This window comes from Equus przewalskii, chromosome 10 (genome assembly GCF_037783145.1).
Source record: "Equus przewalskii isolate Varuska chromosome 10, EquPr2, whole genome shotgun sequence".
Taxonomy (NCBI): Eukaryota; Metazoa; Chordata; class Mammalia; order Perissodactyla; family Equidae; genus Equus; species Equus przewalskii.
In genome coordinates, this window is record NC_091840.1 from 54,790,368 (window position 1) to 54,813,061 (window position 22,694).

The 22,694-nt window shown below is 42.8% G+C and overlaps 1 protein-coding gene across 8 annotated transcripts in view; it reads left to right on the forward strand.

Annotated features, from left to right (window-relative positions):
- Nucleotides 1-1,923: 1,923 nt before the first annotated feature.
- Nucleotides 1,924-22,694, forward strand: part of MYOCD (myocardin) — a 90,529-nt gene continuing 69,758 nt past the window's right edge. Inside the window, exon 1 of one of the 8 annotated variants that reach the window (XM_070561116.1) lies at nt 1,924-2,323. In XM_070561116.1, coding sequence (XP_070417217.1) covers nt 2,269-2,323 — 55 coding nt within the window. In that variant the 5' untranslated portion in view covers nt 1,924-2,268. Of the gene's footprint in view, nt 2,966-22,694 lie in introns of all 8 variants that reach the window. The other 7 variants (XM_070561118.1, XM_070561119.1, XM_070561122.1 and 4 more) reach the window with 7 other exon arrangements.

Sequence of the window (22,694 nt, forward strand, 5' to 3'; positions counted from 1 at the left end):
GTGAGCATCCCAAAGCTTGCCAGGGTTCTTCCAGACTCCTGTGCATCCGCATTCGCAAGTCTCCCTCCACTTGACCTCTTTTCACTGAAGACGAGGAGCCTGGGGCTCGACTGGGGACAAGAACAGGGTGGTAGAAAGAGGGGTCGCTCCTCATCACAGGCAGAATAATACTCCCTCGTCACGTGTTCACACCCTTCCCAGAAATCTGTAAATACCTTACATTACACAGCCAAGGGATTAAGGTCCATAAAGAGCTGACCATACACTAGGGTCTACCCAGGTGGGCCCAATATGATCACCAGGGTCCTCAAAGTGGAAGAGGGAGGCAGAGGGGGAGAGAGAGCAGAGCCATATCACAGGACAGGAACTTGGCCCACCATTGCTGGCTTGGCCACGAAACGAAAAACATGGGCGCCCTCTGGAAGCTGGAAAGGGCAAGGAAACAATTCTCCCCGGCTGCTCCAGAAGGGAAAGGAGTCCTGAGAACAGCCTGATGTCAGCCCAGGGAGACGTGTTTCTGACTTCTTACCTCCAGAACCGCCCGATAATAAGTTTATGTTGTTTTAAGGCACTAAACTTGTGGTAATTTGTTACAGCGGGACTAGGAAAGTAATAGACTCTATATGGGAATGTTACATAATCACTGAGGGGCTCCTGCACATCTGTCAGCCTGTAAACAGGCCTCTGAGGTAGGGACACTATTTCCGAGGGGACCAGAGGCGGCAGTGCTCTGCCTCCTCTCTGACACATGAGGAATTAAATGGCCTCTACCAGAATACCTTACTTATACAAACAACTGGTCAGATCCAAAGAATGAACTCCAGTATCAGAGGATTCAGGCAGAGGCCCAAATTCAGGATCTTAGAAGTTGTCCCATGAGCTATTGTCATATCAGGTCTTCATCTGTCACCGACTGACCTTTTAAGGGTTTAGAGGCCTCCTGAGACATAAGCAGGCTGTATGTAAGAGAGGATACCTGGGGGCCCACGTGAGCACAAGGTTGCAAATCAATTCAACCCAAAGTTACGTACGTATATAGTTGGGTTTTCATTTTCTGTGCCACTATGAAGGAAGCTTCTTGAGAGCAGGAGCTTTGTCTCATATGTGACACCTGGCACATTCTAGATGCACAGTAACTCCGTGCTGGGAACCGAGTGGATTTTCCTCTGAGGGACTCACTGGTAGGAAAAGCCTTTTAGCCTTTCCAAGCCGAGCCCACCCCCAGCTCTGACATCCCCCTGCTCCAGACACCCTCCCTCCTTGACTCCCACCCTCGTTAGAACCCCCATCAGGCGTCCAACTCGTGCATCTTCCCCCAGAGGGAGAGCACTGTGGATGTGCACACGCACTGAGTCGGATTTGTCCCTTAAAAAGCACATCCCCGGAAAATGAAAGGCGTTTCATTTTCTCCGTGGACGTGCATCCAAGTCTGATACCGGGGGTGCGAGACGTGTACTCGTCCCTGCCAGTGCTCCTAGCCCCGCAAGCGCAGAGGGGATGCGGGACGCTGCTCCGTGGGAAGCCTGGCTTCTCTCCGAGGGCCAGCCCCTCTGCGGAGCGCCGCGGCGCGCCCGGCCCGCCCGGGGTGGGAGATCCCCGCCGCGCCGCCTCCCCGCCAGCGTCCGGCGCCCGGGGAAGCCCCGGCGGCTCCCACCACCCGGCCCGGCCGGGAGCTCCCCGCGCCGCCGCCGCCGCCCGCGCCCCAGCGCACGCCCCGCGCTCTGCAGCCGCCCTTCGCGTCCTCCGGGCCCGACCCCGGCCCTGCCTCCCGCCCCCCGCGCTCCGCGTCCGCTCAGCCCGCCGCAAAGAGTTAAGACGCCGCTCCCCAGACTCCTCTGGCGGCTGCAAGTCCCCGGTCCCCGCTCGCCGCTCCTGATTGGCTGAGCTCCTGTCAGTAGTAAAAAAGTATCAGATAGCAAACTTGGGACCTTCATAAAGGCGTGGTGGTGATACTCCGCAATCGCTGGCAGCCGATGACATCAGCCAAGAACGCCTGGGATGCCGCTGCTCCTGGCCAAACTCAGAGGAGGAGGAGGGTCCTGCTGGCTAAGAGTTAATTAGCCCCGCACAGCGAGGGGGGAGCCGCCAGTTTTCTGGGGACACTGGTTTCGGTCACTGGCTGCCACTGTACTCCTACCCAGGGGAGCTCACGGAGAGTTGGATGAATTCTGGGTTGTTAGCTGCGGTCAGCTGGGCTCCTGGGAGCCTGTTCCTGGTGGAAAACAGGGGGCGTCTGGCAAAGGGACCAGCGGCTCGCTGAGACTCAACATGACACTCCTGGGGTCTGAGCACTCTTTGCTGATTAGGAGCAAGTTCAGATCAGGTAGGGCTAAGGCATTTAGCATTCCTTCTTCAACTTTCCTCTTCTGCACTTCTCAGCTCTAGACTGGCTTTACAATAAATGTTTCAAAGCCTGCCGTGGCTACTTTAGCGTCGTTCCCCAAAAGCACATTTTGGAAGTGAAAAATTTTCTTTGACTTTGGGGGCCTTTAATGTCTTCCATTTTAAGTACTTTTGAGTTGTTGAGTGTGGTTTTTGTTTGCGAAAAGCCCAATCTTTTCATTTTATCTTTTTCTCTGTACCTGTGAATAGAATTTTTGGAGGGGTACCTCCGAAAGGAACAACTTGGGAAATGAACAAATAAGGGATTTCAAGTTTGAGAGCTGCCTAATATCAGTTATAACTGCTGAGAAGATGAACCTGAGGCTGTGTATTAGATGCAGGGGTCACTTAAAATGTAGCTAATCCAAACAAATGTATTTCCCAAAAAAGTCACTTGGGGGAAGTAAAAATAGCAAATTTGGAGCACACCAAGTATTTAAAATGACATCACTGTAGAACAAAAAAAGGCCAGTGCCACAAATATTTTTTCCCAAACCATCTGATATTTATAAATGGAGAATTTTCCCCCAAATTTCTACGTCAGTAGCGCATAGAGAAACTTCTCAAAGGACGCTGAGTGAAGGTGAGTGGAAGGGAGAGACGGGAATTCTTACTGCTCCTCACCAAGGGTTGGTGTAGGCGCCCGAGGAAGGTGGTGACGTGTGGGTGTCCACATGCAGACAGGGAGACACTCGTCTTCTTCAGTTCTTCGTCAATAGTTCTGTGTATAATACTGGTTTTATAAAAGTAGTAACAAACTGCTCAATAAATGGCGGAACTCCTACTTAGAAGATGGATTAACATTCCACGTGACAGGTGTTAGAAGGATGCTGGCACTGTTTGCTAAGTTTTCCTTGGCCCTTCTAAATGGGACCACTCAGTGTTTCACTTGGGAAGGATGTTTCCAACATGAGAAGAGTGGATGCTGGAAAGTAAGGATCGTCTGTGACTTCCTTCGATTCTCCTGGCTTTTAGATGTCTGTGGGGTCAGTTGGAGATCTTCTTAGGCTCTGTTCTGTTGAAATGAGATGAAACGTCGACAGCTTAGGTGGCCACAAGACTCAGTGCCCTGAAGCTCTGGGGAGGGGAGTCTGCCAGGTCCTGGGTTCAGCAGTGGCTTAAAGTCCTTCCTCTCCTTTCCATGGTGAGGTGAGGTGGTTGGTCTGTTAATCCGCTAGAGACATTGCCACTGCTTTGTAATTTGGTGAAAACTGCAAGGCAACACTGCCACCTTTCTGAAGCAGAGAGGATGCAGATCTGTTTTGCAAGAAGCTGTGTTCATTTCAAGTGCACCCTTGTCAGTTTTGTGTGGGAGGCAGAGGAGGGGCTGGTTTGTCTCTCAAAGGATTTGCTGAGGTGCTTGATAGTAGAATTGCAAAACAGACTTATCAAACGAATCCTTCCTTCAGCCAACATGCAGAGGAGAGGGAAGACAGTTTGCGCTGCTCCTAATTCCTGTCTTAGTGGTTGGTGGAGTCCTGGCGTCCCCCAGGTAGACCCTGCAGCTTCGGAGAATTCCAATCGCCACTTCGCCTTTTTTTTTTTTTTCTAAGTTTGGATAAGTTTTTGTGTCATGGAAAGGGAAACCTCAGGAAAACACAATCTCAAAGCAGACAGGCATGCTTAATCCTTCACCTTGGATAAATGGGGAAGCTGGGGTCTGGAAATAGACAAAGTGGTTTGGTCACCTGAGATGCAAGGGATTGGTCATCTCCTGAAAGATAGAGAAGAAAAACAAGCAGAATGTAAAACTACATAAATGTCATGTTGAGGATGGTAATTATTCTTCCCGGAGATAATTACAGCCATAGCTGCACCAACACAGCAGTGTGGTGGCAGCATGCTAACTAGAGGGCCGGGCTCTTCCTAAGGAACTTGGTTTATTTTGTGGCTGACGATGGATAAGGAAGGCCTTTTCTCTGTTTTGATTTCTCTCTCTCTCTCTCTGTGTTTTCTTTTCCTTCTTTTCTTTCATGAGTTACTCAAAATGTAAACTCATATAACTCTTTCCATTTCTCTGCTGTTTGCTTTGATGGTAGAACTTGTGTTCCATATTTCATTAAAAACATTTCAAAAAATAAATGAAACTAAATTGCTCTCTGATCATAGCAAGACTCCCCGTTATAGGGCTTGTTTATAAGTGGCCAGATGATGCCTTCCACTCTGAAATTGACATGTATGGCAACCGCGTCCAATCGGCTTTCTATAATCTGTGTTCAGGTGACCTTGTTATTAAGTACAAAATCGTGCTACGGGAGCAGTGATCTGTGAAAGTTTGCAGGTGGGGACATGTTTAGTGATATAAATTCATCTTATTTGGGAGGCTGCAGGGTTTCATGGTTGAGTGTGTAGGGTCCAGCGCCAAACTAGCTGGGTTTTTAGGAGGCACCTCTTCTTACTAGCTGTATAACCTTGAACCTTAGGTAAACTACACAATTCTCTCTGCCTCATTTTGCCTCATTTGAGTAATGAGGGTGATCATAGGGTTGTTGTGAGGATTAAATGTGATTACATAAGTAGAGCACTTAGAAAAATGCCTGGCACTTAGTAAGCCCTCAAAAAAATGTTGTTCCATTATGAATATTATTAGGCAGCTGGATCCGGCGTTGGTCACTTCCTTTCTGAGTCCTGGTTACTTAATCTGTAAATGTCAAGGTTGGACTAGGTGATCTCTCAGACTCTTTAGGAACATTTTATGCTTCTCTGAAAATGCGTAAAGATTGGGAACAAGCAAAATTGTGATTGGCCTGTGTGGGAGTTGGGCATAAATGATAGGCAGTTTACATAAATGCGATAATGAGCATTACTTTTAAACTAACCACATTTTTACCGTTTTTAATCTTCTCACTGTTCTTTTGTCAATATCTGTAATCAGTATCACTGTCAACAATTTTCCTCAATAACATAATCCTTGTGTCAACAAAACATGAAGGTTCGTATATATGTATGTATACACACATGCACAAAGGATCAAAAGGAGAGAGAGAGGGGTCCATTAATGGATTTCGCTTCTCAGGAACTGTTATGTTTCTTTTGTTTCTTTCTCTTTTTCTCCTCTTCTTACTCAAACAGCCTGTGCAAAGGCAGACTCTGGTATCTGCCATGACTTTGCCTTCATCCCCCACAAATTTAGGGTTGTCAAATTCAGCAGATAAAAATACAGAATGCCCAGTGAAATTTGAACTTCAGATAAACAAGGATTAATTTTTTGCATATTGTCATATTGGGGACACAATTTTATCTGAAATCTAAATTGAACTACGCATTCTATATATTGTCTGGCAACCCTACCTACAATCTGAGCAGTCCTTGATCTACACTCTCTGCTGTGCCATCCAATATCCCACCAAACTCTCGAGATTCTGGGTGCCCAAAGACTCCTCAAAATGCACAATTTGCATCTTAGGCATAAAAGTAGGAGACTCAGAATGAGGGGATGGGGTGCCATGAGCATGAACTCTGGTTCCTCTAGGGTAGAGCCAGCCAACACCACATTCTTCTACTTCCAGCAACATCCAGGGACAGGCCTCCAGAGTCTGCGATTACTGTTTGTCCTTCCAGAGAAAGCAAGGGACATCTAAGGGCTACGAAGGTTGTCCTCTCTGTGCCTTCTCTGTCCTCCATCCTTCAGATCCCCTAAAGGACTACTGATTTCTGCTTTAAGCTAGATCCTTAACATCTGTGGGACTGGATTTTCTCTGCTATGAATCGAGGAGATTGAACTAAGAGTTGGATGTGACACTATTGAAGAAATTTCCACTGTGATCTCAAGAGAAGCCCAGGCTCTGGCCCTCCCATCACCGTGAGTTAGTTTTATAACCTAGGACAAATCATTTAACCTAGAAGAGTGCCTTATTACGTGTTACGGGAAAGGTACTCTTCTAGGCTAAATGATTTGTCCTAGGCTATAAAACAAATTATATATATATTTAGCTAATTTAACTGACCTCTTTAGATCTCATTTTTGTCATCTACAAAATAGAAGAGTTTGACTGATTCATCTCTAAGATTTGATATTTTTCCAAGTGAATGGCCCTGAGTATTTTTGTAAAGTTTTGAAGACTGTGGGTTTCATAAAAGCATTACCATGGCGTTTTGAACTGTTGTATTCTCAGGGAACTGGACATAGAGTACATGCTTAATAGATATTTTTTGAATGGATGATTGAATAATTCACACCCATCTTCGTAATTAACACGGTATTCTAAGAAGATCATTTCAATTGCTTCATAGGCTCAGTCAAACTTTCATTAACAGCTTTTGGATGTGAAGCCTACGGGAGCACAAGTATCTTGACTGTTCCCCAATTCCATCTTGCTACTGAAATGACCAGTAGAATATTTTAAAAGTTTGAGAAAACTCGTTTCATTAAAATCTTTCAGGAAGTTCTACTAGCTGTAATCAGAATAGGAGGAAGTGGAGGGCTAATTGTCACTCTGGGCTTCTGCACAAACCCTTCATAGCTGAACTTCTTCCTTCCTTTGCTGACAGCTGCTAATTCCCTTCTCAGCAGCAGCATTAGTCTCTTGTTGCTGCTGTAGCAAATGACCACAAACTTAAACAGCACAAATTTATTCTCTAAGAGTTACAGAAGTCAGAAGTCTGAAAGGGTCTCACTGGGCTAAAATCATGGTGTTGGCAGGGCTTCGTTCCTTTTGGAGGCTCCAAATGAGAATCTGTTTCCTTGTCCTTTCTAGATTCTAGAGGTACCTGCATCCCTTGGCTTGTTGCCCCTTCCAACATCATCAGCGACAGCAGTGTAACATCTTCAGATCTCTCTCTGACTTCCGCTCTTCTGCTTCTGTCTTCCATATTTAAAGAATCTTGTGATTCCACTGGTCTCATCCAGGATAATCTCCCTGTTTTAAGGTCAGCTGATTAGCAACATAAATTCCCTCTGCAGCCTTGATTCCCTTATGCCTTTTGTCTCAGTCAGCGTGGGCTGCTACAGCAACATATCATAGACTGGGCGACAAAACAACAGAAATTGATTTTCTCACAGTTTGGAGGCTGGGAGGCTGAGAGCAGGGTGCCCAAATGGTTAGGTTCTCTTGGGAGCTCTCTTCCTGGCTTGCAGATGGCTGCCTTCTTGCTGTGTCCTCACATGGCAGAGAGAGAGAGAGAACCAGAAAGAAAAAGAGAGGAGAGACAGAGAGCAGTCTCTGGTGTTTCTCTCATAAGGACACTAATCCCATCATGAGGGCCCCACCCTCACGACCTCCTCTAAACCTGATGATTTCCCTAAGGCCTGATCTCCAAATAGCATCACAGTGGGGCTTAGGGTTGCAACATGAGAATTTAGTGGGGGACAAAATTCAGTCCATAGGATCATGAAGGTAACATATTCATGGGTCCCAGGGATGGGGACGTGGACATCTTTGGGAGGGCCATTATTCTGCCTATGACAGCACCTTCCATTATGGCATTCCCAACTTCCACAACTCCACAACACCTCTGTCCTGCAGACTTTGTTCTAGCCATAATCCCAGTGATTTCCCTATCGTGGTCCACAGAAGACTAATTCCACAGGATGTTAACACTTGTGCAGCAGGAAATTTAAAAAAGAGGGAGGCAGAGGATACTGAAAAATTAAATTGGATTTTTTTCTTTTTCTTTTTCTTTTTTTTTTTTTGAGGAAGATTAGCCCTGAACTAACATCCGCTGCCAATCCTCCTCTTTTTGCTGAGGAAGATTGGCCCTGACCTAACATCTGTGCCCACTTTCCTCTACTTTATATGTGGGACGCCTGCCTCAGCATGGCTTGACAAGCTGTGTGTAGGTCCGCGTCCAGGATCCAAATCAGTGAACCCTGGGCCGCCAAAGCAGAGCACATAAACTTAACCGCTATGCCGCTGGGCCGTCCCTAAATTAGATTTTTTAACTACAGAATTTCTCAAAGACTTTAGTATTTCTAATGTACTTGTGAACTTCTAAAAGGCAGTGATTCCCAAACGTGTTTCACCTTGATTCACATAGCATCCCATAGGGCAGGTTTAAGTGGACAAACGCCTTGTGGCAAATTCTGCTCTGAACAGAGAAGCTCACAGTTTCCACAGCGGTTTATTTAATGGGGTTAATCTCTATGTGCGGGCTGCTGGCAAGCCCTCCCCACCCACCCAGGTGAGAACTCCCCTGATTTTCTTTCCTGCGTGCTTATTTGCGTGTTGGCTCACTCTTTCACTCCTCAAACCTCTGTTCTTTATTGGTGCCAGGCACCAATGCCCCACCCCAGGATATCCATCGTAGGGTTATAATCCCTGTCCTCAAGGAGTTCGCAGGCAACCTGGAAAATGCTGGATGAGAGTTATCTATTTATTAATTCACTCATTCGGCAAATATCTCTCCGTGTTTCCCTTGTAATGGAGACTGCCAGGAGCTGGGGACACAACTGGGGAGCAGAAAAGACACATTCCATGTCCTCATGTGGAATATTAGAACTCACCTTCTAATACTCTACTCTGTGCATGGTTCCGGCAAACTGTGCCTTCAGAAGTCCACGTGAGAACACAGTTAGCTGGACCTGAAAAGATGAGTGTATTTTAATTCCTAAATGGGAATTAAAAATCTTTTTTAAAAACCAAGGGACATTCAGGGTCTGGCTTGGGCCAGCTGCTTTAGACAACTGATCTGGCCTCATGTCCGACTGCATTGGACTTATTCATGTACCAAGTGGCCTTCCCTCACCTCTTATTTACTATACAAGAGCCCCCACCTCCCCTCCAGCCCCCACATCCTCTCTGCCTTATTTTTATCCGTAGCTCTTATCACTGCCCCGCATATAAACGTGTTACTTGCTTCTTTGTTTATTTGCCCATGAGGGCTGGAAGTTTTGTTTGTTTTGTTTGTTTCCGCTGCTTTATTCTCTGGCACCTAGAACAGTGATTGGCATAGAGAAGGCACCATGAAATATGCATTGTAAATGCATTTTATTCTTCCCTCAAAGAATTTCAAAAGCAATAAAAGTAAATAATATGTGTTTTAATATACTTTTAGGCATGTGCGTGTTAAGACTAGAAAAAAGATGAATTTGAATGCAAAATTCAGACAACTGGTTACCTCTGGAGTGGGAGAGGCAAGATGAGGAGATGGGGTAGCCCGAAGTCAGAAAAAGGTTACTGGTAATGTTCTTAAGTAAGGCAGTGGTTGCATGCATGTTTATTATTAAGCAAATTAATTAAACAATGTTCATTCGTGGGTCAATGATGACAGTGTGACAGTGCAACATGGACTAAGGATTAGGTTAATCCAATTTTGTGTACCTGAGGTCCTTTATAAAAAAAGCTTTTTAAGACCAGAAAGAGTAGCATTCATCTTTTATCTACTACAATATGACAGACACAGTCAGTAAGATTTTATCAAATTAGATTGAACCAAATTGAATGGATTCTAATCTAATTGGATTAAGTTGGAGAATAGCAGAGTCCCTGGCAGAAGCAGAAGTGTTCAACCCCAAGGTTAGAATTTTACATACTTCAAAAAAGCCAAAACTGAATAGGAGATGCTGGAGCATCGCTTGACCTTTCAGCTCCTTTATTTCCATCTTTTTAGCAAGAACTCACCGGTCATCTAGCAGATGGTAACCAGCTATTTTGCCGCTCTGCCCAGATCGGGCAAGAGGAGCCAGCAGGTGCGTTTCACAGGTGTCTGCCTTCCCAGGCTCATTCCCGCGCTCCCACCGGCTGAGCGACGGTGGGAGCCCATCACCCGCTCTCTGAGTCCATGACCTTGGGAAAGTCAGCTCAGCTCCCTAGACCTTTGCTTCCATTACTGATAAAATGATTCATGCCGTTTGTGAAAGAAAGACGTTCCTAGAGTTATTGAGGGTTTCTTTTACAGAAAGAAGTCTCTAGTCCCCCTGTGGGAAGGAATTACTTGACCTGGTGGCATGTCAATTGCACAGGAGAGAAGCGTGGAGTAATTAAAAGGTTTTGATGAACATAAATAAGATTTAAAAACAACAACAACCATTAGCCAAATAATAGTTTCACAGCCTTACGATTTTGGTACTTGGATTTCCAATGTTATTAAGCGGTAGTGTTGGGGTTTTTTGCCAGCAATTTGCACTAACTTCTCTTCTGATATTGTCCAGAATCACTGGTAAATCACGCTTTACTTAGCTAATCTTGGATCATCATTCTTAGATAGAATACGAAGTTCTCCAGATTTTGTTACAATAAAATGCATCATTTATTCCCAGAAATTTAGAATAAATAAGGCTGGTTCCTGGCTTTTATTCTCATGGAGCACAGCAAAGTGTCCTCTGGAGCCACTGAAGGAGGAATAATTTCTTTGTTTCTTTTCTCCTGTTAGTTTCAGGGAAGGTGAATTCTCCCATTTCCCTATAGACGCTATTGGGCTACTCCTCTCACGTTTCAGTCACTCCAGTTGACACTTGCTGTATTCGGCCGCCTTAGGTCGTCAGAGGAGCCGTAGAATTCTAGCAGTAGAGACAGCACATTAAGCCATTGTAGTATCGTGAAATGTATTTACTGGGTTCCCTCATGTGTAGGAATTTACCCATCACTTGGCACGTGTAGCAATGCTGAGTGAATACACAGTCTCTGAAATACTTAGTATGTCTTGCCTAGCACCTCTTGTCTGGCACCCCAGTTGGAACAAACGCCCTCAATCGGCATCTCTTTTCTCTCAGCCTCTTAAGTGGTACAAAGTCATCCATTCTTTCTCATAAAATATAGTCAAATAGCCCCAGGAAATGTCCCCATTGCATAGATAAGGTGAAATGACAGGAAAATACCCCATAAACGGTTCTGCCTTTCCTATTTCCAGAAACTCTGTCCCTTCAGGAAGTCGCTCCCCTTTGTTCTCCTCAGGACTGGTTGGGCTGGTTTCTCAGTCTGAGGTAAAGTTCCACATTGGACTTTTTGATGCTCAAGCTCCAGATGGGGCAGTAAGGCTCCAAAACAGGCTAAATCTAGAAAATGCTTTTCCACATTAATTGTGCAATAATCTCCTCAATACTTAAATGTCTTCACTATTTTGTGTCTCTTCCTGTCCTTGTCCAGATGTGTAAAGAATTTTACAAAGTTTCAGTCACAGCGCATGTGGACGTTATACCCAGCCTTTTTATCAGGAAGTGTAATGTCCTAAGTTGTTTTTCAAGCTGCTACATAGCAACATAATTCTTGTTTTGAGGACTGTATCATATTCCACCAAGTGAGTATGTAATAATTTACTAAACCTTCCCCACTCATATTGGAAAATTAAGCCAGTTATAATTTTTATATTATAAGTAACACGAGTGTGAAAATCTGTATGCACACAGCCTTTTTCTTACTCTGGGTTGTTTTATAGGATACTCACTTTTTAGAGTAAATATCCAAGGATGGGAATAATGGAGATGAATCTTTGTGATCCACTCCGGTAGCTGGTATTTTTGGAGCACTTACAATATACTAGGCTTAACCCTAGTCCTATTTTCACATGGCAATGAATGCTTGGCCCTGTTATAGAACTAACTGACTGATATTCAATGAGCTTTTCACACCTTTTCAGTCAAGAATTCAAAGGAAAAGGAGCCACAATTACCTGATACCTTTGGAAACTTCTATGTAATCTGTTATTTGAGGACCACCTGTTACCACATATGACTGGTGCTTCGTCAAAGGAGAAGAGAAGAGGATTAGGGGTTATGGAGAACCTATTATCGGTGGCACTTTTATTATCTCATTTAATTTTTACAAAAATGCTATGAGACAGATATGATTATCCCCCTTTTATGGATGAAGAAGCTGAGCCTCAAAGATATTAAACAACTTGGTGAGAGTAACATAACCAGCAAATGGCAGAGGCCAGATTTGATCCCAGTTGTTACCGTGCCGTGATGACCAGCTCTGTTACAGACTAAACCTCCCTCCTCCCAGCCCCTCCCCCCACCATATACCACACACCTGGACCAGTGGATTTACTATAGCTCACTCTGGGCTAGAGCTCCAGGCATGTACCCAAATGTCATTATTGGCCTTGCTTTCCGAAATAGTGATTTATTAAGCTACTTGTTTCTAGTACTAATTAACCTATAAATTGTATATGCCATCTCCCCCAAATCCCAGGATTTTTAATGAAACTTGACTATTTAAATCTCAGTTTGAGAAAAAAAATTCAAGAAAATTTTGAAAACTAATAACAACAAAAGTAGACTTGCTCTAAGACAGTAATCATAACTGAACAAGAACTGTCTAGCAACAGAGAGTAGAACTGTGGTTGCCACGGGCGGGAGGGTGGGGAAATAGAGAGAGGTTGGTAAAAGGATACACACTTTCAGCTGTAAGATGAATGAGGTCTGAGGATCTAATGTATAACATGGAGACGATAGGTGATAGCACTGTGTTGTATAATTGAAATTTGCTAAGAGAGGACTTAAACGTTCTTGCCCAAAAAAAAGGTAAATATGTGAGGTGATGGGTGTGTTAATTAACTCAGTGGGGGAATCCTTTCACAATGTATACACATATCAGATCATCACATTGTACACTTTAACTATATTATGATTTTATTTGTCCATTATATCTCAATAAAGCTGAAAAAATAAAATAAATATCTAATAATTAGTATTGAGTAAAACAGACTATTATCAGTGGGTCAGAATTGTGTATGTGTATGTATACACACACCTACATTTATATGTATATGTATGACTTTAATTTCTAGTTAATTATTAATTATTAATCTCTACTAATAATGGTGGCTGTTCAAGTCAGCAATAAAATATGTAATGACAGTTTGTTGGGAAATTGATTATCCATTTGGAAATAAATGAATTCAGCTATTTTATAATATATCTTAAAATAAATTCCATGTGGATTAAAGAACTAAGGAAATCTTTAAAATATTAGAAGAAAACAGAGGGGAGCAATTTTATAATCTTGGCATGGAACAAACCTTTACAAGCATGTCACTAAGGTCAGAGTAGAAATAAAAATTGACATGTTTGGCCACTTAAAAAGTTTAAAATGCTACATGGAAAAAAAAAGTCACCGAAAGAAATTTAAAAGTCAAACAGTAGATTGAAAGAAAATACTTGAAATGTGTATGCCCGACAAAGTTATTAAAAGGACTTCTAGAAACAAGACTAAAAGCACATAAACTAGTAGGAAGAGAATTTAAGGGGGGAAAATAGTCAATAAGTACATAAAATATACTCAACTCACTAACATTCAAGAAAATGCAAATTGAAAGAGCAAGATTTTTTTTCAAACATCAGATTAGCAAAAATTTGAAATATTGATAGCATCAAGTATTGGACAAGTGTGGAGAAATAGGCTCATATAGCCTGTTGGTGAGCACATCTGTAAAGGGATGATTTGACAGTCTCTAGTGAATTTTGAGCCTCACCATCAACCAAGAAATTTCAAGGCATCTAATCTAAAGAAGTACTTGTACGTACAGGGATTTTCATTGCATCGTACTTTATAATGCAAAAAAGAGATGGAAATGACAAAAACATCCATCACTGGGGCATAGTTAATTAAATTATGATACACTCATACTATGAAATATATTACAATGCAAAGCAAAGAAGAAATGATAAATTTCTATATGAACTGACATGGAAAGATCTCCAAGACGTATAATTAATTTTTTGAAAAGCAGATTATGAAACAATCAGGCAACATGTTTGCATTTAAGTTTAAAAAATTATTTAGATATAAATACACAGAAAAAAACCTTCAAGAATCTAAGTCAAAGTGTTCACAGTGACATCCAGGGGTGGGAGGGGGGCATGACCTTATCTTCTCTTTACCATCTGAATCTTTTTTTTTAGATTGGCACCTGGGCTAAGAACTGTTGCCAATCTTCCTTTTTTTTAAGGATTGGCACCTGGGCTATCAACTGTTGCCAATCTTTTTTTTTTTTCTCTGCTTTATCTCCCCAAACCCCCACCCCCCGTACACAGTTGTATATCTTAGTTGCAGGTCCTTCTAGTTGTGGGATGTGGGATGCCGCCTCAACGTGGCCTGACGAGTGGTGCCATCTCCGCGCCCAGGATCCGAACCCTGGGTCGCCACAGCGGAGCACGCGAACTTAACCACTAGGCCACGGAGCCGGCCCCCCCATCTGAATCTTTTAAAATAAGAATGTATTGGTATCTATGTAATTTAAAAATATGTCTAAAGTACAAGGAGAAATTGACAACAGTAGGGGAAAATAACACATATCTGTAAGTCTAATCAAGTAGACAAAAATTCAAACTAGGATTTGTAGGATATGAATACAGAAGTTAAATTGATTATCTGTTTTAAATGTCTTACATGACATAAAATATTAGAAGACAATTTTCAATTTAGTGCCCTCCCCAAACACACATACACACAGAAATGTCAATAAATTCTAAATATCAGGCTCATTTCTTGACCATAAGGCAGTTAACAAAAAGAAAATACTTTTAAAGTTGACATATTTTAAATTCAACAAGTTAGGCATCAAAATACACCACAAACCTACCAAAAATGTTACAGCACAGAAAAAAGCCTGGAAAGACCCATTCCCAAAGTGATTGGCTCTGGGTGTGAGACTATGAGTAAATTTTAATTTTTCTTATATTCTTTCTTATATTTATGTATTCTATATTTTGATTATCTCTTCGGTCTCCTATATCTTCTAAGATAAACAAGAAAAACTTTGGTAATAAATTAATTAGCAGTGAGCAATGTTTGCTTATTTAAAGTCATGGTGTAACGGGGGAGAAAGATATCTTATCTGAGGGACCACTAAATTGGGAGCTGGCTGAACACCTGGGAGATTTAAGTTCTCATTGAATTTCCGCCGATCGTAGAGCGTGCTCACATTCAGACTACAACCAAGAAAACTGCTCCTCAGCAGAGACTGAAAACTGACAACCCTAATATTAATTTATGTTGGAAAATTTGAATGTGTCCATTGTGCATAAGCCCTGTAGTCATGTGTCCTGTCTTCAAATCTTGGCTCCACCCTTCCTGCTTGTAGCAACTTGAGCGTGTCCTGCCAGCTCTCAAACCTCCGCTTCTCCATTTGTAAATGTGGGCACAAAAATGCCTCCCCCGTGGAAATTCTGTGGGGCTTCAGTGAAAAAGTAGATAAAAAGTGTTTGACGTAGTGCAGGAACATGCTTATGAACTCTATAAATGGTAGCATTTTATCCACAGATTAATATTAATTATTATATTAATATGCTATAGTATGTTGATTTACGATATTTTTAAATAATTTAAGTATTATTATAACATATGTTGTTTCTAAGTTAGCAACAGCCAGCCTCTTGTGATTGTCTCTTAAGATTTGCTGCTATTGGCTATTCTCATTTCTTTTTACCCCAGGTTGTGTTTAAGAATGATGAAAATGATTATTATCATTATAGAATTTACACTGTGTTCTATAAAGTGATTTATACACATATTATCACTTTTTCTGTCCTTTTCAAAACATTTTCTGGGTAAGGCATTATTATCATTTTCGTTCTCTGGAGGAGGGTGGTGGTTGTCCGGCTCAGGTCTTCATGTGTTTCCGAAGAGAGCCTGGCCAGGTCTTGGCTGGGACCTTCGTGAGGTTACCTGGGGCTATAAGGATTAGCAAAGGCTGGTGGCTGCTTTTCAGGCTCATCCGAGAGCCCAAATCCTACACCTTTATAATTGAAAATACTCTTCTGTCTAAAACTAAAACCAGGGGGAAGTGCTCTCTCCAGCGGAGCCAAGTTTGGGGATCAGACAGCTCGTGGAGCCGTCTGCTGAATTCTAACACCTTATGTTTTTATGGTGCATTACACCCTCCCCACCAAAAAGGAAAAAAAGAATCGCATCAGTTATGATGTTTTTACTTTTATACTAACTCTGGGAGATTGCACAGCCAGCCCTAGAGATGAGAACACTGAGGGCCAGGGACGCTAAGAAATTTGTGCAAGGTCAGCCAGGAGATTTAGAACCAGAATTCTGGTTCCGGGCTCCCAGAACCAAGTTCACCACGTGATCCCCCGAGGAGTGTGCAGCCAGAGGAACACAAATGGTGCTGGCTAGGCAGATGCCTGGCTCTGAAGCCAGAGGCTCTCTCCACCAAATGGCGCCTCTGCCTAAGGCTTTCTTTGCACATGGTAGCCATCTGTACTGGCTTCAAGACTGAAAACTAGATTAGAAGGAGAGGTGAAAATTAAGCAAGTCTAGCACAGTGTCAGCTGCGAGAGGAAAACAGAATGAGACATAGAGATGGCAGAGGAACCTTTGGCTTAGCAGAACGCCAGCCTCTGTAGAGGCTCTGGTCTTAACACAGAGATTAGAACCCAACGCCATGCAATGTCCCAGAGACAGAAAATGTTCTTAGATATTATGTCTGGTTGCTTCAAAACCTGTATCTAACAGCGGGAACAAGACTGTGTTCTATCATTTAAAAAGATTTATTATGCCTACAGTTACTGTTTTCCCAATTGTGAAGGTAGTGTATCAGTACACTAATGAAAGACATACATATATACACATATGCATGTATATGTGTGTATAAATATATGCAGTCATGTGCAGCATAACTACATTTCAGTCAGCTATGGACGGCATGTGCAACAGCAGTCCATGAGATTAGTGCCATATAGCCTAGGTGTGTAGTAGGCTATACCATCTAGGTTTGTGTAAGTACACTCAATGATGTTTGCACAATGACGAAATCGCCTAACGACATGTTTCTCAAAACATATCCCCGTTGTTAAGCGTCTCATGACTGTGTGTGTGTGTGTGTGTGTATCTATCTATATGTATATATATACTCACATATGTATATACTCACACTATTATATATATGTCTTTACATATATTAGTATGTATATATTAGGGTACTAACATATACACTATATACTAATAGACATACTAATATATATAAAAACATATATGTATCACATATATTTTATATACTCACCCTAATATATATAACTATTATATCTATCACTATTATGTATATAATAGTATGAGTATGTAATGTATACTATATACACATATGTGTCTATTGTATATGTATGTATATGCTATATATCATATGAAAGATCAAAGATTTATGTTCTTTGTAGTGTTATATATGCTACGGAAAAATTGAAGGAAAAATTTGAAATGTTCAACAAAAGAAGAATATTTGAATACATTGAAATAACATCCATGTTAAATATGGTTCTTTCAAAGAATAGCTAATGAGATAGGAAGACATTTATAATATAAGGACGTTTCAAAATTGCATATTTAATCCTATGCCAATTCTTGAGAAATTGTGGAGTGGATATTCTTTATATCCATGTACATGTGTGTGAGTTGGAAGAAAGAAGACAAAGTATTAGCGGGTGTTGGTTATTCCTGCAGACTCGAATTACCATTAATTTCACTTTCCGTCCTGAAACTTTTGTATGTTTTCCAAATTTTCTGTAATGAACATGCATTTGTTTTATAATCAGGAAAGGCAATATATGCTCTAAATGCTAGCATAGTATGCCACAGGCTTCACTTAGGATCTCAAAAGAATTATGTCTATATTCAAGGACGACAGCAACGTGGAATGAGCATTTTCCTCTTAATTTAGAGAGAATTCCTTTTCCCTGCCCTCATAAAACCCACCCTTTGTTCCAAGTCCTAATTCCCCTTTATTACCCATTATCCAGTTATTCACTGGGTGCCTACGTGAACCTCATTAATATTTGTGTAGTAATTTACCACTGCTGACGGAGTCTTAGTCTGTCACTTCAGTTACTCTATAAATGGGTATAAGGGTATCTTCCTTATAGGGATGGGAAAGCCAAGGTTCAGAAAGGGTTAATGGCCCCCGCAAATTCACACACACACAAAAATGGCGGCACAGAACTGGAACCTGGATGTTCTGGCACCAGCTCTCACCACCTCTCTCAATGAACGGGTGGACACAAGGAGGCGTAAATGAGAGTCCCTTTTCTCAGGGACCTCTCCCAGCAAAGCTTTCAAGGAAAGCAGGGCAAACGGCAGGTTCTTTCCCCCACAGGCCCCTCCTGCGGTCCCGGGGTGTGTGCACACTGTCTGCTTAATTCACTCATGGCTCTACGCCATGGAATACATAAACAAGTGGGGAAAGCCTCTGAGAGGAATCTTGATGCCCAAATGAAGTGATTTGTCTTCTGGAATTATTGTTTGAAATTGTTTATGTCAGTTGCCGAGTTTCTGTACTTCAGGGACCTGTTTGTGATGGAAGAAAAAATTCCCTGCAGTTGAACAGCTATCCTGGCCGGGCAGTTCTGGTGACAGTGTGGCCTGCTGCTTGCCCGTCCTCCTGACACAGGAAGGGGTTTAGGGAGATTCACTCCAGCCCCACTAGAGCCCCTCCAAGAATTATCTGGTGCTCACTATTTGATGGGCAGTGCTCTAAGCATGTAACACGCTAACTAATTCCCACGACAATCCTATAGGGAGGCACCGTCGCCCCCGACCCTCTCCCTAAATTTATAGATGAATAAACTGAAGCATCCAGCCTTTAAGGAAATTTCATGAGATTCCATGACTAGTAAATGGAAAAGCTGGGACTTGAATTCATGTACCCCTGGCTTCAGAGCCCCTGTTTTCAACTATGACCCTGTCCTGTTTCTCCCAGCCACCTAAACTGGCCAGAGCTGGCTTGAGACATCTGACTTTCTCATCCCGTCGTCCCAGAGAGCATGCAAATTGTGAATTCTGCCCCCTTAGCAACATTGTAAGCCCCAAGGCGTTTCCACTTGAGGCTCACATTCTTCAACTCTCCAGTATCTTGAGATGTTGTAACATGAAAGCCTTCAGCTCACAAACCTGGCAGCCTTGTGAGTGAGAGAGAATTCCTTTTGAGGCATGAATTAGTCTTCTTCAAATGTTTTGACAAACTGAGAGTGCGGTGCTTAGGGAAAGAATAGCTTCACAGTGTTTGTGTGAACAGACATCTTTCTACAACAACTTTGGACCGTGCATGAGGCTTGACCATTGAAATTACTGCGTGGTAATTCTGAGTTCAGGCTCTTTGCATTTGAATATTCTCCTGGTTTTTACCCTCTGAATGCTCAGTGCTGGAAGCTGGCCTGAATTAAAGTTTCTCAATCTCCTTAAAGGAGTCAGATATCTCTTAGGATTAAGAAAGAACAATGTGTGCCTCGTCCCACTCTCTTGTGTACAAGCCTGTGCGTTTGTGAGGGCAACTAAGGCCAGTCCAGCACCCCCTCAGGCTCACCTTCTCCTTTCAGACCACAATGGACTACATCAGTGACCTGATCATCATTTTCACTTCCTCTTCTCTGGATACTCCCAGCGATAGATGAGTAGACAGTTGGGCCTATGTCATTCTTAGTCACTGCTACCACTTGACCAGGCATCAGCACGCAGGCCAATGTTTGGCCAGGGAATGGTTATTATTGGTACCAGGACTCAGAAGGCAGGGAGCAGAGTGTGCTCAGCCATCAGGACTACACACAAAAATAATTCCTGGCTCTCAGTCTTGTTTGGGAAACATGGCCAGATCTGGAGATCTGGGCAGGAACAGCATATACAACATGGCATATCAGGCCATGTTCTTGTGGCTTTACATCAGTGGCAGCCCTGTCTCCTCTTTACCAGGGGGTTTGATGCCTGTGTACCCCAAGAAAGAACATGTCTGACCCACGATTGACCTGGGCTGCTTATGTGAAGGGCGGCTTTGTCCCAGAGTCAGATAATAGACTGACTATTATTAGGTAGAGAGAAGAATTTTGTGGGTGGGCCATGAGTTGGGCAGGAAGAGGAGAGTTATATCTATACTATGTGTCCTGCAATATCGACTTTCAGCTCTGGAAGGGCCCTGAAACCTCCAACGGTGGTCCTGCTTGTTACTTTCTAGGAAAGCATCCATTGGTCAACAGCTTTCCAGTGGCCTTTGTCTGACAGTGTCTTTGAAGGCAGTAATGTCAAAGTGCGGGGTCGTGCGTGGTCGATCCAGCTAAACCTGGGGTAGGTTCCACAAAAAGGGGAAGGCCAAGGACTAAATTATGGACAGGTACTACTGTCCTTTCTGAGAGAACAGCCCTTAGCTGGTTGATGCTCTGTTGTGTCCAGAGCTTGTGGTCTTTACCTGGCACTGTGTAGAGAGGATGCAGTGTAAACAGCCGTACAAGATGTTTTTTTGTGACCTGATTAACCCGGATTCCTGGGTCTGCCAGTGTCATGCATTGACATTAGATGTATGTTTTGGCCACCCTTACAGACTCTATAGGTCCACACATCTAGGAGTTTTGACTGGTAGAACAGGATTTAAAAACAGATCTCAAAGCTTTGCTTGGTTGTACTGATAGCGTTCTACCACCGCTGGATGCCTCCTTCAACAGAGATCAGTAGGGAGCCTCTTTGTTTGCAAACAATAGAGAATCAAATAATGGAAATCTCGAACAGGCTTAAGCAAAAAAAAATGGACACTTATTATAAACATACTGGGGTGCCTTGAGGAAGTCAGAGACAGGAATGTGGTTAGGACTTGGAGGAAACTAAGCTGGAACTGGGGATTTGAACACCTTCAGGCCCTCCCTCTGGCTCTCATCCATGCTCCATTCTACTTCCCTCCATCAACCAGATTTATCGTTTTCCTAGTTCACATCGTTGGAAATGGCCACTCCCAACAAAGACTGAGTTTCTTCTCTCCCAGTCCCATTTCCAGAATTCCTAGGGAAAAGCCAAGTGTGAGTGGGAATATGTCCATCCTTGGGGGAAAACGGCGATCAGGCAGAGAGGCCATCCAGTGGGAACATCTTAGCTACACAAAAACCACATCCATGGCAGAAAAAAGGCATTTCCTTGTAAGCCCAGTGGAAAACCATTCAGAAGAGAACAGAAGGCCAGTATCACTTGCTTCTCGTTTCTTCTTTTATTCCTCACTCTGCCTGTAACTTTGTTGTCAGTATCTCCCTCTCTCTCATTAGGCCTGCCGAGTCTTTCTGAAATGAAAATTACTCCACATAAGTGTGCACATGAGCACACACACACGCACACACATGAGCCGTTGTTGAGTGAAACTGGAAGGAAGCAAATTCAGTGTTGTGGACTTAGCAACTCCATTTATTTGTTTAAGTTTCCTGGGAGAAAAGACTAGAAAAACCTTCTCTAATTCCCAAACTACATGCAGCTCCCCTTTCCTGACATTCCTACAATTGTAATTATTTGTTTAACGTCTTTCTCCCTCCCTAGACTGTGAAATTTACATAGGCAGAGCCCATGACAGCTCTGTTTGCTGCTGGATCTTTAGTGTCTGAAACAGTGTCTGGACATAAAGTAGGAGATCAATAAATACTGAATGAGTGAAATGAATGGGTGAGCGATGTGTGTGTGTGTTCACCTTACTGCCAAGTTCCCACGTGAAGCCTTGCCTCAGAGGCTCCAGGCAGCCTTACCAATAATCAAAGGAACAATGCTTTAGTTTGTTGTGGGATTTTTTTCTTTTTTGCAAAAGTCTTATTGTAGAAATTGTCACGTAAAGTTGATTCACCTGTCTCTGGCTCTCTCTTTCCATCTTTCCTTAATTTATTATCGAGAGATAGTAATTCTTCTTTTCCACTTGTTTCTCAAATCTTCCCTCTCCTCTCCACTCCCACTGTTTCTAAGTGGACTTTCTTGCTTTACCTAAGGATCATGATAAGAGTTTTCAAACCAGCCCTGCCTCCCTCATTCGTGTTAGCATGAGATTAGTCATCCTAAAATCTCAACATTACCGTATAACTCTCCTGCCCAAAAAAATGCCAGTGCTGCCCTCTTTCTACAGAATGACGTCTGAACACCTCAGCACAGCATTCACGGCCCTCTGTCTATGAATCACTACTTCCTTTTCCATATTATCTCTTACCACTCCACAATAGTATCTCTTTCCTTGAACAAGGCAATATTCTGGGGGACACTACATATTTTGTGGGGCCCAGTGCAAAATGACAATGTGGGGCCCTTTGTTTAAAAAAGATTAAAATTTCAGATGGTGACAGCATGGCATTAAACCAAACACATTGCCCTCTGACCATGGGACTCTGACAGCATAAGTCATATGCTCGTGAAGGTGGCCCTGGCCAGGACATGCCATGTCTATTCCACATTCAAGTTTTTACGCATGTTCTTCCCTTGGTCAAGAATGCCCTTTACCAACTGTTTCACCCATGTGATTCCCCTTGGAAATGTAAAGGTCCAGTTCTTCCACCCTGGGGGGGGGTCTTCTATGAATATGTATTCTCTAATCACCTGTTGCATAACACAATTTATCTAACTCAAGTGTGTATGTCTTCTCTTCCCCGCTGCATTATTCATGCCTTGCTTTGTATCATCCTCAATGTGTAGAGATGCCTCAGCAAATAGCAGGAA